General features: G+C 41.7%; 1 protein-coding gene across 1 annotated transcript in view; it reads left to right on the top strand.

Annotated features, from left to right (window-relative positions):
• Positions 1-8,593: 8,593 nt before the first annotated feature.
• Positions 8,594-17,500, top strand: part of LOC308081409 (matrix metalloproteinase-15-like) — a gene marked incomplete at its 5' end in the record, with an annotated part of 18,871 nt that continues 9,964 nt past the window's right edge. The window contains 2 exons of the mRNA XM_080457781.1: positions 8,594-9,051; positions 15,416-15,554. Of these exons, the coding sequence (XP_080313907.1) occupies positions 8,594-9,051; positions 15,416-15,554 (597 nt within the window). The remainder of the gene's footprint in view (positions 9,052-15,415; positions 15,555-17,500) is intronic.

The following is a 17,500-nucleotide window of genomic DNA, read 5'->3' on the forward strand; positions in this document are numbered from 1 at the left end:
GGCTTCCAAAGTTAGCGGGAGGAGCCCGTTTTACCAAAAATGCCAAAAATCACGAACGAAACGTCCAATCGATCCCAAATTTGAATCACATGTCGAGGGTGGCTTACTCAACGAATCCCCAAAAGCATTTCCACTTTGACCCATAGGGGGCGCCACAACTCTGCAAAACGTAACCGTTTGATGCAAAAACATGATTTTTGGGGGGATCACTCCTCTCAAATTGAAAAGCAGGTGATCTCAGGAGTGACATGACGATGTCATTGGCCCGCTACATTTGTGGGAGGGGCTTATTTATTTTAGTGGGAGGGGCCTATTTCTTCAAATCAAAACGCCATGTATCAGGATCCAATCAGCACCAAATTCGAATGGTACGTCACGCGACCTCCGACGGTATTCCTCCAAGCATATTCCTCAAGTCCGGGCGGCGGCAACCTGCGACCGGCGACGGCGCAACCACACTTTGCAATTTCCCATAATTGCGACGCGTCTAGTTAGTGTGGTTGCCCTAACAGGGCAACCAGACTATAGTACTCTATACTCTTTATTTATTTATAGATAAACAATATTTCAAACTGCTACTCCTCCCACAGTTTTTATCCCCCAATGTTGTGCCATATCTCAAAATGACCGTCTTGACCTGGAATCGTGCGCTTGTATTTTGCTAAGAGATTGGTTAAATAGTTTAATTGATATTGATTTATTAGTGCATTAAATTTCCCCATCCGATTTAATGGAAAAGTGAAAAAACTCAAATTCAAGTATTTTTTTCTCTAAGACCGTAAGGGCTAGAGTTACAAGATTTGGTGGGTAGGTTCAATATTTAGTGCAAAATTATTGGAAAAATAATTACACCAATCGGCCTCATGGTGGCGCTATAACAGCCCCCTTTACGTTTTGGCCTATAACTCTTGAACCGTAGGTCGTAAAATCAAAATTTCTTTTCACCTGGATTCCTTGGGTCACGACGCATCTCCCCATATAGGCCACGCCCATTTGCGTCTGGATAGATTTTTTGATATTGATTTATTAGTGCATTAAATTTCCCCATCCACTTTAATGGGAATTGCAAAAACTCCCATTCAAGTATTTTTTTCTCGGAAACCATAAGGGCTACAGTTACATGACTTGGAGGGGAGGTTAATAGTTTATTGCAAAATTATTTAAAAAAAAATCACACCAGTCGGCCACATGGTGGCGCTATAACAGCCCACTTTACCTTTTGGCCTATAACTCTTGAACCGTAGGTCGTAAAATCAAAATTCTTTTCACCTGGATTCCTTGGGTCACTACGCATCTCCCCATATAGGCCACGCCCATTTGCGTCAGGATAGATTTTCCGCCATTTAGAATTTTCTTCAAAACACACTTTTTGCTTCTTTTCCTACAAATTTTGTCCAAATCTCACACAAATCGGTACAGGTCATCTATGGACCCATGCGATAAACCTATCCAAACGGCATTTTGATAGTCCTTACCGTTCGGCCGTAATTGGCTTCCAAAGTTAGCGGGAGGAGCCCGTTTTACCAAAAATGCCAAAAATCACGAACGAAACGTCCAATCGATCCCAAATTTGAATCACATGTCGAGGGTGGCTTACTCAACGAATCCCCAAAAGCATTTCCACTTTGACCCATAGGGGGCGCCACAACTCTGCAAAACGTAACCGTTTGATGCAAAAACATGATTTTTGGGGGGATCACTCCTCTCAAATTGAAAAGCAGGTGATCTCAGGAGTGACATGACGATGTCATTGGCCCGCTACATTTGTGGGAGGGGCTTATTTATTTTAGTGGGAGGGGCCTATTTCTTCAAATCAAAACGCCATGTATCAGGATCCAATCAGCACCAAATTCGAATGGTACGTCACGCGACCTCCGACGGTATTCCTCCAAGCATATTCCTCAAGTCCGGGCGGCGGCAACCTGCGACCGGCGACGGCGCAACCACACTTTGCAATTTCCCATAATTGCGACGCGTCTAGTTAGTGTGGTTGCCCTAACAGGGCAACCAGACTATAGTACTCTATACTCTTTATTTATTTATAGATAAACAATATTTCAAACTGCTACTCCTCCCACAGTTTTTATCCCCCAATGTTGTGCCATATCTCAAAATGACCGTCTTGACCTGGAATCGTGCGCTTGTATTTTGCTAAGAGATTGGTTAAATAGTTTAATTGATATTGATTTATTAGTGCATTAAATTTCCCCATCCGATTTAATGGAAAAGTGAAAAAACTCAAATTCAAGTATTTTTTTCTCTAAGACCGTAAGGGCTAGAGTTACAAGATTTGGTGGGTAGGTTCAATATTTAGTGCAAAATTATTGGAAAAATAATTACACCAATCGGCCTCATGGTGGCGCTATAACAGCCCCCTTTACGTTTTGGCCTATAACTCTTGAACCGTAGGTCGTAAAATCAAAATTTCTTTTCACCTGGATTCCTTGGGTCACGACGCATCTCCCCATATAGGCCACGCCCATTTGCGTCTGGATAGATTTTTTGATATTGATTTATTAGTGCATTAAATTTCCCCATCCACTTTAATGGGAATTGCAAAAACTCCCATTCAAGTATTTTTTTCTCGGAAACCATAAGGGCTACAGTTACATGACTTGGAGGGGAGGTTAATAGTTTATTGCAAAATTATTTAAAAAAAAATCACACCAGTCGGCCACATGGTGGCGCTATAACAGCCCACTTTACCTTTTGGCCTATAACTCTTGAACCGTAGGTCGTAAAATCAAAATTTATTTTCCCCTAGATTCCTTGGGTCATGACGCAACTCCCCATGTACGCCACGCCCATTTCCGTCTGGATAGATTTTCCGCCATTTTGAATTTTCTTCAAAACACACTTTTAGCTCCTCCTCCCACATATTTTGTCCAAATTTCACAAAAATCGGTACACATGATCTCTGGACCCATGCAATAAACGTCTCCAAGCTGTATTTTGATAGTTCTTACGGTTCGGCCTTAAATGGCTTCCAAAGTTAGCGGGAGGGGCCCGTTTTACAAAAAAGGCCAAAAATCACAAACGAAACCTCCAGTCAATCCCAAATTTGAATCACATGTCAAGGGTGGTTTACTCAACGGATCCCCAAAAGCATTTCCACTTTGATCCATAGGGGGGCGCCACAAATGCGCAAAATGTAACCGTTTAATGCAAAAACATTATTTCGGGGTGGATCGATCCTCTCAAAATGAAACGCAAGTGATCTCATGAGAGACGTGACAATGTAATTGGCGCAGCCTCCGACAGTATTCCTCCCAGCGTATTCCTCGAGTCCCGGCGGCCGCAGCCCACGACCGGCGTCGGCGCAACCACACTTTGCAATTGCCCTGAATTGCGACGGGTCTAGTTATTATTAGTGTGGTTGCCCTAACAGGGCAACCAGACTATAGTACTCTATACTCTTTATTCCACTTTCTAGATAAACAATACTTTGAACCGCATCTCCTCCCACAGTTTTTATCCCCCAATATTGTGCCATATCTCAAAATGACCGTCTTGACCTGGAATCGTGCGCTTGTATTTTGCTAAGAGATTGGTTAAATAGTTTAATTGATATTGATTTATTAGTGCATTAAATTTCCCCATCCGCTTTAATGTAAAAGTGAAAAAACTCAAATTCAAGTATTTTTTTCTCAGAAACCGTAAGAGCTAGAGTTACCACATTTGGAGGGGAGGTTCATAATTTAGTCCGAAATTATTGAAAAAATAATTACACTAATCGGCCACATGGTGGCGCTATAACAGTGCCCTTTACGTTTTGGCCTATAACTCTTGAACCGTAGGTCGTAAAATCAAAATGTATTTTTCCCTGGATTCCTTGGGTCACTACGCTTCTCCCCATATAGGCCACGCCCATTTGCGTCTGGATAGATTTTCCGCCATTTTGAATTTTCTTCAAAACACACCTTTTGCTCCTTTTCCTACAAATTTTGTCCAAATCTCACACAAATCGGTACAGGTCATCTATGGACCTATGCGATAAACCTATCCAAACGGCATTTTGATAGTCCTTACCGTTCGTCCGTAATTGGCTTCCAAAGTTAGCGGGAGGAGCCCGTTTTACCAAAAATGCCAAAAATCACGAACGAAACGTCCAATCGATCCCAAATTTGAATCACATGTCGAGGGTGGTTTACTCAACGAATCCCCAAAAGCATTTCCACTTTGACCCATAGGGGGAGCCACAACTCTGCAAAACGTAACCGTTTGATGCAAAAACATGATTTTTGGGGGGATCACTCCTCTCAAATTGAAAAGCAGGTGATCTCAGGAGTGACATGACGATGTCATTGGCCCGCTACATTTGTGGGAGGGGCTTATTTATTTTAGTGGGAGGGGCCTATTTCTTCAAATCAAAACGCCATGTATCACGAACACAGGATCCAATCAGCACCAAATTCGAATGGTACGTCACGCGACCTCCGACGGTATTCCTCCAAGCATATTCCTCAAGTCCGGGCGGCGGCAACCTGCGACCGGCGACGGCGCAACCACACTTTGCAATTTCCCATAATTGCGACGCGTCTAGTTAGTGTGGTTGCCCTAACAGGGCAACCAGACTATAGTAATCCTCACACTTTATTATTATTCTTTTTATTATTAATGGAGATAAACAATAGTTTAGATCGTCTCTCCTCCCACAGTTTATTTTTCCCAATTTAGTGCCATATGTCAAAATGACCGGCCTCACCGGGAATCGTGTGCTTGTATAAGGCTAAGAGATTGGTTGCATAGTTTTATTGATATTGATTTATTAGTGCATTAAATTTCCCCATCCACTTTAATGGAAAAGTGCAAAAACTCAAATTCAAGTATTTTTTTCTCAGAAACCGTAAGAGCTAGAGTTACCAGATTTGGAGGGGAGGTTCCTAATTTAGTCCGAAATTATTGATATAATAATTACACTAATCGGCCACATGGTGGCGCTATAACAGCCCCCTTTACGTTTTGGCCTATAACTCTTGAACCGTAGGTCGTAAAATCAAAATTTCTTTTTCCCTAGATTCCTTGGGTCATGACGCATCTCCCCATATAGGCCACGCCCATTTGCGTCAGGATAGATTTTCCGCCATTTTGAATTTTCTTCAAAACACACTTTTAGCTCCTCCTCCCATATATTTTGTCCAAATTTAACAAAAATCGGTACACATGATCTCTGGGCCCATGCGATAAACATATCCAAACGGCATTTTGATAGTCCTTACCGTTCGTCCGTAAATGGCTTCCAAAGTTAGTGGGAGGGGCCCGTTTTACCAAAAATGCTACAAATCACGAACGAAACGTCCGGTCAATCCCAAATTTGAATCACATGTCGAGGGTGGTTTACTCAACGAATCCCCAAAATAATTTCCACTTTGACCCATAGAGGGCGCCACAAATGCCCAAAACGTAACCGTTTTATGCAAAAACATGATTTTTGGGGGATCAATCCTCTCAAAATGAAAAGCAAGTGATCTCAGCAGTGACGTGACAATGTAATTGCCGCAGCCTCCGACGGTATTCCTCCCAGCGTATTACTCGGGTCCCGGCGGCACCGACCCGCGAATCGCGTCGGCGCAACCACACTTTGCAATTTCCCAGAATTGCGACCCGTCTAGTTATTATTATTGTATATAAACAATAGTTTAGATCGTCTCTCCTCCCACAGTTTATTTTTCCCAATTTAGTGCCATATGTCAAAATGACCGGCCTCACCGGGAATCGTGTGCTTGTATAAGGCTAAGAGATTGGTTGCATAGTTTTATTGATGTTGATTTATTAGTGCATTAAATTTCCCCATCCACTTTAATGGAAAAGTGCAAAAACTCAAATTCAAGTATTTGTTTCTCAGAAACCGTAAGAGCTAGAGTTACCAGATTTGGAGGGGAGGTTCCTAATTTAGTCCGAAATTATTGATATAATAATTACACTAATCGGCCACATGGTGGCGCTATAACAGCCCCCTTTACGTTTTGGCCTATAACTCTTGAACCGTAGGTCGTAAAATCAAAATTTATTTTCCCCTAGATTCCTTGGGTCATGACGCATCTCCCCATATAGGCCACGCCCATTTGCGTCAGGATAGATTTTCCGCCATTTTGAATTTTCTTCAAAACACACTTTTAGCTCCTCCTCCCATATATTTCGTCCAAATTTCACAAAAACTGGTACACATGATCTCTGGACCCATGCGATAATCTGGACCGAAACAGAATTTTGATAGTCCATACCGTTCGTCCGTAAATGGCTTCCAAAGTTAGCGGGAGGGGCCCGTTTTACAAAAAAGACCACAAATCACGAACGAAACGTCCAGTCAATCCCAAATTTGAATCACATGTCAAGTGTGGTTTACTCAACAAATCCCCAAAAGAATTTCCACTTTGATCCATAGGGGGCGCCACAAATGCTCAAAATGTAACCGTTTGATGCAAAAACCTTATTTTGGGGGGATCAATCCTCTCAAAATGAAACGCAAGTGATCTCAGGAGTTACGTGACAATGTAATTGGAACAGCCTCCGACGGTATTCCTCCCAGCGTATTCCTCGAGTCCCGGCGGCAGCGACCCGCGACTAGCGTCGGTGCAACCACACTCTGCAATTGCCCTGAATTGCGACGCGTCTAGTTAGAATAGTTTTCCACTCAGCGCCTCAGGGCAACTCTACTCCTTCCTCCTGCGTTTACAGAAAAGATAAATAAACAGATTTCTTCATTAACACATCCACCGCCAGAGGTTAATCTCATAATGTACTCACCAGTGCCAAGGTGTTTTTGTTGTTTTTTTGTTTTTTTCATGTCGCCATAGATCTTGTTAAAATCCTTAAGATTGAGCCGTGAACGGTCTGTTTACATCCGCGAGATCTCCCTGTATCTCCCAGTGAAGACCGCGTGTCAAACGGACTTCCATGACTGTAGTTAGAGCGGATTACGTTAAACAGTGAAATGCGAGGAGAAAAAACTACAGGAAGAGAATTGAGTTTCAGTTTCGTCTGTAGAATGGGAGCGGGCGTGATCGTCGAAACCGGATCCCAAATAATTCTATTTCCTGTCATCAAACCGGAAACGGAAGTGGATCAAAAAAATTCCGAAAGTGCACCCGGACCGCGCATGCGCGAAAAGACCGCAGCCCGTAGGACTACGGGCTCGGCGCTTAACCGTTGGATTTAACGGCCCGTAGAACTACGGGCCCGGCGGTAAAGGTGTTAAAGGTAGGGTAAGTGATATTTTTTGGTTAAAACAAAAAGTATTTTGTTAAAAGGTTAAAATACTATATTGTGATAGTAATCATTGCTATAGAGTGTTTGTTCAGTAACAGATGTCTCCCTGTCTCTCCAGCTCTTTAATAAACAGAAAATACATTTTTCGGTAGGTGTCAAAATCTCAGCCAATCAGGAGAAAGTACCCATTTTTAAGCTTAATTTGTATAGTGTTCCAGTTAAAATTTTGTCTGCTCATTTCTTAGTGTCATCACTTCCAATTTCACTTGTTTAATCTATATCCTGATTGAGTTCTCTGTCCTGGTTGGATAAAATTGGAAATGAAACTACAAAAAAAAAAAAAAAAAACTACAAAATACATTTTCTGTTTTATAAAGAGCTGGAGAGACATGGAGACTTTTTATATGGACAGGACACTCTATAGTAACGAGCACTATCAGAACATAGACCCATTTTGCAATTATTTGAATAATTGCAAATCACTTACCCTACCTTTAAGGCCAGTCCACACCAATACAACTCCTTGCAACTCGCGACCATTATCCCCAATGGTAGTTGAAAGGAGTTGCATTGGTGTGACATGGCCTTCAAACTGTTTTGTTGCAAGGAGTTGCGAGGGTTTGGCCTTTAGAGCCCGACCGATTTGGGGGTCAGATTCCTAGACCACCAATTACAGAGGTTTTGACACTTTGTCAAAAAGTGCAGAATCTTGAAATCATTTCAATTTGAGCAACTTTTGATTTGATTAAAGGGACAGTTCACCCAAAAAAATAATCTTTTTTTCTATCGATTAGTCACCCTATTGAGACTTGAATTCATAGGGTGAATTCCGGAACCGCTGCCGGTCAACACATTATTGTCTTAGGAATGCGTCAAAAACTGAATAATATCCATGAATTCAAGTCTCCATGGGGTGACCAATCGATTATTACAAATAAAATAAACAAATAAACACAACTTTTATTTTTATTTAACCGCCCTATTCAGCTTTAACCTCACTCCGTCAAATGGAAGAAGCTTGCGACACACATTTTGTTTCACAGCGTACTTTGCATCTGAGACTCCGGTCGCAGAATCGATGACAGACGGAGTTTCATTTTTTCAAGCTACTAGGCAGGTGATTGGATGATCCCGCCCCTAGCAGCCACTGATTGGTTCGAATGCGCAGCAGTTCGGGCAGCTTTACTCTGTGAGCAATCCCAGACCCTCCTTCCTGAAACCAAATGCAAATGAGATTTCCGGAGGGAGGGGGGTTTACCAGGCTAATTCAGCTTATCAGCTGCATAATTGCCAATAACGTCGAAAATAAATAAATAAATAATGGCCGACTTATTGGTTAGAAGTTACTGTTCCTCCTAATAACTCTAAAGGACATGTTTCCCAGGCTCTCCTCTTCCCACCGACCTCCCTCCCACCTCGGCTCCGAGCCCCGCCTCCGACGACGACGACGACACTCACAGCCACTCCCCGACGTCGTCTGCCCCGCCCCCTGAACGAGACCCCACCCCCCGGGCTGATCCGACCGATAACCCGCCCGACGACACCCCGCCGCCGCGTCCCACCGCCCCCCCCCTCGACCCGGACCCTCCTCCTCCCCCGGAGCCGCCTAGCGACGACCCCCCCAGCCGGCCCTCTGCGCTCCCGCCCCCCACCCCCCCCGGTCCCACGGACCCCCAGCCGGACCCGGAGCCCGTCACGCCCGCCGTGAGACGGCCGCCGCCCCCTCCTCCTCCTCCTCCTCCCCCCCGGCCCCCCAAACAGCCGGACCACCAGGCTCCAGACATCTGCGATGGAGACTTTGACACGGTGACGGTGCTGAGAGGAGAGATGTTTGTTTTTAAGGTGAGAGACTGAGCCGGCATGCAGGCAGTGGTGGAAAAAGTACTCAAATGCTTTACTTAAGTAAAAGTACCAATACTGCAATATAAAAATACTCTGTTACAAGTAAAAGTCCAAAATTAAAAATGTACTTGAGTAAAAGTACAAAAGTATTGGCATCAAAATGTACTTAAAGTACCAAAAGTAAAAGTACTAAATATTTGAAAATAGCCGATCTACAAGCTCACAACGCGTCGCGATGCGACGCGTTGTGAGCTTGTAGATCTGCTATTTTCAAATAGCCTAGGTTTAAAATAGGGCTGAAGTGGTTAATGTATGTTTCATTATATCATAGTTTATATCTGAAAAGTAACTAGTAACTAAAGTTTTTAAATAATTGTAGTGGAGTAAAAGTACTATATTTGCCTCTGAGATGTAGCGGAGTAGAAGTAAAAGTATTGGAAATTGGAAATACTCAAGTAAAGTACAAATACCTCAAAATTGTACTTAAGTACAGTACTTGAGTAAATGTACTTAGTTACTTTCCACCACTGCATGCAGGAGGATGAGGAGGAATGGAATCTAAAGATCAGAATGCGTTGCTGTTTGGGCAGAAACCTTGTATTTCCATATTTGCCCTACTTCGTCGTGCTACAGCGTGGCACTGCAATGCGTTGTGAGCTTGTAGGTCGGCTATTTTTTTCGCTATTTCTGAGAATTTGTGAAAGTGACATTGATGGTGGTTCAATTCAATTCAATTGTATTAATTAACCCATTCAATCCGGGAACACATATTTGTCATTTTTTGATTTTTTGGGGGCTATTCAAAAATATGAGCTTGTAGATCTGCTATTTTTGAAAAATTGTGAAAAGTTGTGCAAATCTTTGAGGATATATATTTTTAAAGTGAACTCCAATCTTTGCTTCTGGGGGATCCCTGGAACAAAATATTTTACAAATGTTCCCTTTGAAAAATATATATTCAAAGATTTGCAAAAATGTTCACGATAAAAAAAAAATTGCAGATCTGCAAGCTCATAGCGCGGCACACACCTTCTACTCCACTACATCTCTGAGGCAAATATTGTACTTTTACTCCACTACAATTATTTGAAAACTTTAGTTACTAGTTACTTTGTAGATTTTGATTATTATTACAAAACATTACCCACTTCAGTCCTATATGCATTTCAGCCATTTGAAAATAGCCGATCTACAAGCTCACAATGCGTCGTAGATCTGCTATTTTCAAAAGATTTGTATACATATTGAACATAAGTACTTTTACTTTTGGTACTTTAAGTACATTTTGATACCAATACTTTTGTACCTTTACTCAAGTAAATTTAGAATTCCGGACTTTTACTTGTAAAAGACTATTTCTTCATTTTAGTATTGATACTTTTACTTAAGTAAAAATAGTACCTTTTCCACCACTGGTAGCGCAGCAGTGCATCAGCCTGTGTGCAGCTAAACCAGCAGCAGACCAGGTTCAAGGTCATTTTATTTTGTCTCTGGGGAGAAATATGTCTTGGGAGACGAGGACCAGCTGCACACCATACAAAACAATAGGTTTTGTATTGTAGACAGCCAGCCTGCAAGGTGAACCGTGTCCAAAATAACCTTAAACATTCGTCTGTATTTCTGGGAATATTTCACGCTGCCATGTGGCTTCCCAGATGTCTCTTTATCAACTAAGGTTTCTGATTTTGTGTTTTAAGGCGAAAAACAAAATTTACTGTACCTGGAGTTTACAGAATAGCCTGCAAAGCCACGGTTTCCCTCTGAACGTGCAGCTTGTTTCGATGTTGATATCACAGATTCTGTGGCGGCCAGCAACAATGGATACGATACATTTCATTCAACCTTTATTTATTTTCTCAGAAACACATTGAGGACAGAGCCCTCATTTTCAATGATGCCGAGATTACAATAGGCATAATACAACAGTGTGAATAAGTATAAAAACAATAATAAAGACCCTTAAAGAACCCTTAAAGGATCTACACCATGAATTTAAAAAAGATATTTGATATTTAATATCATATGGTGTATGTCCCTCAAACCTTTTTCAAAAGGTTTGAGCCTAAATCATCACTCAGATATACTCATCCCAAGTCAATTGTCTCTGGCTTATACAGCACTTTCAGCTGCAATACCAAAACGTCCTCTTGGGCAGGGGGGGGCTACTGAGCAATTCTGTCTGGCCAGCATCAATGCAGTGTGATGTCACTTGCATTGCCATTCTGAAATGGCCTGTTCACGCCCATTCTGAAAATCTCTGAAATGAGAATGAATGACTGAATGTTAAAAAAAAAAAAATAAGAGACACTGGGGAGCCCAAAAAATACTAAAAAAAACCAAAAAATGAAATTCATGGTGTAGACCCTTTAATTGAAACAGTGACAATTTAAAACAACAAGATTAGCGAGCAAGTTTTTAAATTGACCCAATGAGATCATGGAATTCGTTTTTAAAGTGCATTGTAATTCATTCCAGGTAGTGAAGGGAGCGCTAAAACGAAGGCTGTTTTACCTATAGCTTGGTGTTGGCCTTGATGATCAATAATGGGATGTATTCCTGAGAGCGTGTTTGATGGGTGGAAGTATTTGGTTTTAACCCATGAAGACCTGGGACGCATCTTTTTGATTTGAGCTAAAAAAGCATTATTTTACACTTTGGCTATTCAAAAATAGCAGATCTACAAGCTCATAGCGCGGCACCGAGTGCCGCGCTATGAGCTTGTAGATCTGCTATTTTTGAAAAATCGAGAAAATGTGTGCAAATTAATATATTAAATTAATATATATATTCTTTTAAAGCGAACATTTTTAACTCAAATCCTTGCTTCTGGGGGGGTCCTTGGAACTAAATATTTTGAGATTGGGGTCGGCAGCCAAATACAGTACATATAATTTTGGGGGTCCTTGACATGAAAAAGTTTGAGCACCACTGATATAGAAACATGAGTTTTTCAGAAAACTGTTAGGATTTAGAAGACATTAGTAAGAATCGGCCTCAAGTCTTAATGGGTTAACAGTGATGAAATATATGTTGGTGATTTATTTAACAGCGCTTTGTAAATGTAGATGTACCAATGATGTTCTGCTCTCATGGAGAGAGAGGGCCATCCAACCTTGGTGTATAAAGTGCAATGGTGGGTATTATATGGGTCACCTGTGATGAACCTTAGAGCAGAGTGCTAGATGGCATCTAGGGGCTTAATGGTGGTGTCAGCAGCATGTCTATAAATGATGTCCCCATAGTCTTAAGACTGAGAGCAGGACAGCCTGTATGATCCTCTTTCTGCAAAACAAGGGGAACATAAATGTTGGATGATGAATCCAACAGGATTGATGTAACATTAATATCACAGCTTTTGACAGCAGGGCAGTGAGCGCACCTCCTGCACATCTGCTCCCTCATTAGAATGAAACTAATTGATGTGTTAACTTAAATCCAATCTGAGAACTTCCGACGCTCACTTTGATAAACAGAATGAGCGTAACAATGCTAGTTGGAAAAAGTTAGGATGACTCATGTTCTTGGTGCTGATACCGATGCTACATTCTGTAGAGTAGAGGCTACAATATAAGATTTAAAAAGATCTGTGCATGGATTATTGTAACAATGATTCTACATAACCATTTTATCAATAATAATAACCTTTAATACATAAGTAGGAAGTGCATTCAGCAGGAGCTATGTTGTTTGAATCTGAACTTATTGCAGTGTACGGTCAAATGATAGGTCAACTGCCGTCTTTTTCCCTGTTTTCCATGTTCTAAAGCAGTGGTTTCTAAACTGGTTTTCGGGACCCCCAGCGGGGTCCCCAAATCATTTTGGGGGGTCCCCAAATGATTAGCTTGTAATGTGTAACATTGTTTTCTCACTCAACAGTAAACAAACCAACATACAGTACAAGTAAGACGCGCGAACGCGGGAAGCGAACGCAAAAAAAATAAAAAATAATAATGATTTTTTTTTTTTTTTTTTAAAGTAACAAAAAAAAAATATATATATATATATATATATACCAAAGAATTCTGCGTTAAAAGGAGCATCTTAGAAAAATACAAATTCACAAAAAAGTGTTTGAAGTGCCTGTTTCACCCACTTCCGGGGGGCGGAGCCAAAATCCGAGCCCGAAGTATTTGTTCGTAGACCCCCACTTAGGGGGGGTAGAAAAAAGTTTGGAAGCGATTCGGGCACTTTTCATTTAACATGGGGTTTCAATGGGGAGTTTTTAGGAGCCTTCTCCGGGCGTGGCTTCCGGGGGAAGGGGCGGGCTTAAACACAACCTTGACAGGTGTGTTCAGTTTTCAAAGACCTTTCATTTGATGTATGGTACGTCTATATTGGACATTTACTTGGCTGCACACAGGCAGTGCAGACATACTGCACACAGAGACACACACAGAGACACAGAGACACAACCCGAGCACGGTTTCATAGTAGGCTCCACTTGCGCGCCTCCTTCCGCTGCGTTCGCAATAAGTGTATATAGGGTATCTGCACATTTATAAAGTGACACTGACAAATTAATGTAACTTAATGTTTACCTTTTTAATTCCAAATTGGCCAAATTGTCAAATACTACGTAACACAGAGGCAAACATTGTGAAAATAGCCGATCTACAAGCTCACAACGCCTCGCAGTGCGAGGCGTTGTGAGCTTGTAGTTCGGCTATTTTCACAATGTTTATCTGTGGAACTGAGTCAAACTGTATGTAATGCCTCATTCCAAGTGCTTGTCAGGGTGGGGGGTCCCCAGTTCAAATGTGATTATTTTGGGGGGTCACATCCTGAAAAGTTTGGGAACCCTTGGTCTAAAGCTTCTAATAGCAGATCTATAAGCTCCCAACGTGTCGCATCACGATGCGTTATGCGCTTGTAGATCTCCTATTTTTTGGTATTTTCCGCTATTTTCAGTATTTTCGTTTGTGATTCATGTATTCTTTTATTTTCCTGAGCCGATAAGGTCGCGGTCATTCAGAAATAGTGTTTATTCTCATTGACTTCAATGCATTCCATCCGACTTCTGGCTCCAGTTTTGCCTCCCATGTGCCTGACAGACAGTGTCTGCCAGCTGGCTCTGTCTGACCAAGAGATCTGATGTTGAGATCATATCCTTCTTTACATAGCCTTGGCCCTGAGCAGGAAATGAATGAAACCTTTTGTTGCGATTCAGGATGATAGAGTTAAGCCACAGGAAAGAGAATCCAGAATAATGTGAAATAAATAGGTGCGACGAAGGGAAGCAAAACTGAAAGAGAATCCACCGCGGTGTAGGGCGTTCACGAATAGTGATTTTTAGCATTCGAATTATTCGACCTATAAGTATTCGAATATTCGATTAATCGATTTGATTAAAAAAATTATAATAATAAAACTTTTTTTTTTTTTTTTTTTTTTTTCTTTTTTTTTAATGGCATTGATGACTCTACTCAAGGAATGCGAGTTGACGTCACACCAGAGCTCACAGCTGCGTGTCTGCTGTAGAAAACCCCCCCAAAAAAAAAAATCTAATAAAAAAGAAAAAAGTAGTGGTTTGATAGTCGAATAGTCGGTTTGATAGTCGAATATTCGAATATTCGACTATTCTGTTAATGCCCTACCGCGGTGCGCCCGGCATGCCAAAGCATCTCTATACGAACACAAGACGGACAGGAAGGCTGATCTTTGTCACTACAGATACTCTCCTACGGGGTGGGGCGGCGCCTGTCAGTAGGGGAAAGTTGAACGGGTGGAGTAGGACGGAGGCGCTACATCCTCTCGGTGGGGGCTCCTTACTGGCAGGTGAGCCAGTAGGTTACAACAGCTGGGACAAGCAGTGGGAGGAATTAATTGGCATAACGGAAAAGAAAAAAGAAAGAAAAAAAAACGTAAAGGTTGGGTGATATTTTTTGGTTAAAACAAAAAAGTTTTGTATTAAAAGGTTAAAGCACTATATTGTGATAGTAATCATTGCTATAGAGTGTTTGTTCAGTAACAGGAGTCTCCATGTCTCTCCAGCTCTTTAATACACAGCAATTACATAGGTAGGTGACAACATTTCAGCCAATCGGGAGAGAATACCCATTTATCAGCTTCATTTTTATAGTGTCACCGCTTCCAATTCCACTTGTTTAATCTGTATCCTGGCTGAGTTCTCTATCCTGATTGGAAACAATTGGTATCCTGACCTGAAAATGCATTTTCTGTTTAATAAAGAGCTGGAGAGACATGGAGACTCCTGTTAACTGAACAAACACACTATAGCAATGAGTACTATCAGAATATAGAGCTATTAAAACGCTTATTTTGACCAAAGAAAATCACTTACCCTACCTACTTACCCTAGAAACTACGCCATGGATGTAACGTTACATTGTGTGTTGTGTTGCAGGGGGGCTGGTTCTGGCGGGTGCGTAGGAACCGGGTCTTGGACAACTACCCCATGCCCATATCTGTCTTCTGGATCGGTCTGCCCAGCGACATCGACGCCGCCTATGAACGCCACGACGGCAAATTTGTCTTCTTCAAAGGTCTGTACATATACTACTCCGTTTATCTGAACTTTTAACTGACTTTAGCCCATTTTGACCGGGAAATAATCTGAGTAATTTTTAGATTTCTTTGGCTATTAAAAAATAGCAGATCTACAAGCTTGTAGCGCGGCACCAAGTGCCGCGCTACAAGCTTGCTATTTTTGAACAATCATGATTCTTTTTCATTTTTTTTAAGTGAACATTTTTAACTCAAATCTTTGCTTCTGGGGGGATTCTACAAATGTCTTCTAAATCCTAACAGTTTGTTTTTTGAAAAAAGTATGTTGCTATATCAGTTGTTTTTTCATGTCAAGCACCCCCAAAATGATATGTATTTGGCCGCGGACCCCCATATGAAAATATTTTGTTCCAGGGACCCCCAGAGGCAAAGATTTGAGTTAAAAATGTATATATATATATATTCAAAGATTTGCACACATTTTCACGATTTTTCAAAAAAATAGCAGATCTACAAGCTCTATGAGCTTGTAGATCTGCTATTTTTGAATAGCCAAAGAAATCTAAAGTGACACAGATGCGTTCCCGGTCTTAATTGGCTAAAGTGGAACTTCAGTGATACTTAAGAGCTTGTTTATCGGGAGCTGAAGAACTCGCTCTCTGCGCCGGACAGTCATCACCACCAACCTACATAAAACTCATTGAAACGCGTCATTTTACGTAGGCTGGCGGTGACCTTCCAGCACTAGAAGCGAGCTTTTGACACATGTATCGCATTGAGAAGAGTCACACGTGTGGGACGTGTTGCAGAAGTTAATGTACTCGCTCACCATCATGGAGAGACTGTGGTTTGATTCGTCCCCGATGCGTCCGGCTTGGCTGGGCGCTCCAACACAATTGGCCGTCAAGGGGAGAGTGATTTCTGTCGCTGCACTAGGCTAGCGCCTCCTACAGGTTGGTTCGGGGCATCTGTTAACACATTGGGTGCCTGGATTTTTTAATAACAACTTACCGTGGGGTGCCAGCATTCTCCCCATTGACTGCAAATTTGCTGTTTAAAGCTCTAGACTCGACGACGAGCATATCCACGTAAAAAAAAGCATGTATTCATGGAGCGCGATGACCCTGGCTACATCCTGGAACCATAACATTTCACTCGTGAGTTACAACGGTGAGGGATCGCGCATGACCGGTTTTCCCCTCCGGAAACAGATTCGGAGATACAGGCGTTATAAAGAAGGAAATAGACAGGAAGTGGATGGGAGCCATGTTTTTTTTCCCGGTGATCCATCTGGCCTATCCTTCTCAGGATCACAATGGGTACTCCCAGAGCTGCTCTAGCCCCTCCCGTGTGGAGAAAAACAAAAAAAAAACACCAAAACCGTTTCTATACGGTTTTGGCACTCCGAGTAACTTTTTACACCTTTTGCAAAACCGTATAAATACGGTATAAACTCCTCCTCAATGTCAGGTGAAAAGAAGCGGCTGGTGACTCCATCAGAGGAGACCTGAGATTTTCAGCTGCAAAGTTCCACTGTTAACAATCCTGTAGAATTTACAAAACACGCCTATACATACACAGCATATTCACCCAAAGTGAATTGATTGTTGTTCTTGAACCTCTTGGAATAAATGCATGGGCATGGTCTCATTTTTAAAGGTAGGGTAAGTGATATGTTTTGGTTTATTTTTGTATTTTTGTTAAAAGGTTAAAGTACTATATTGTGATAGTAATCATTGCTACAGAGCGTTTGTTCGGTCACAGGCGTCTCTCCAGCTCTTTAGTAAACAGAATATACGATCATTTTCAGGTAGGTGACACATTTTAAGCCAATCAGGAGAGCACTGAAAATGCTTTTTCTGTTTTAATAAAGAGCTGGAGAGACATGGGAGACACCTTTTACTGAACAAACACTCTATAGCAATGAGTACTATCAGAATATAGAGATATTTAACACTTTTTAACCAAAGTAAATCACTTACCC

Source organism: Gymnoscopelus braueri (genome assembly GCF_963280865.1).
Source record: "Gymnoscopelus braueri genome assembly, contig: SCAFFOLD_443, whole genome shotgun sequence".
In the NCBI taxonomy this organism is placed as follows: domain Eukaryota; kingdom Metazoa; phylum Chordata; class Actinopteri; order Myctophiformes; family Myctophidae; genus Gymnoscopelus; species Gymnoscopelus braueri.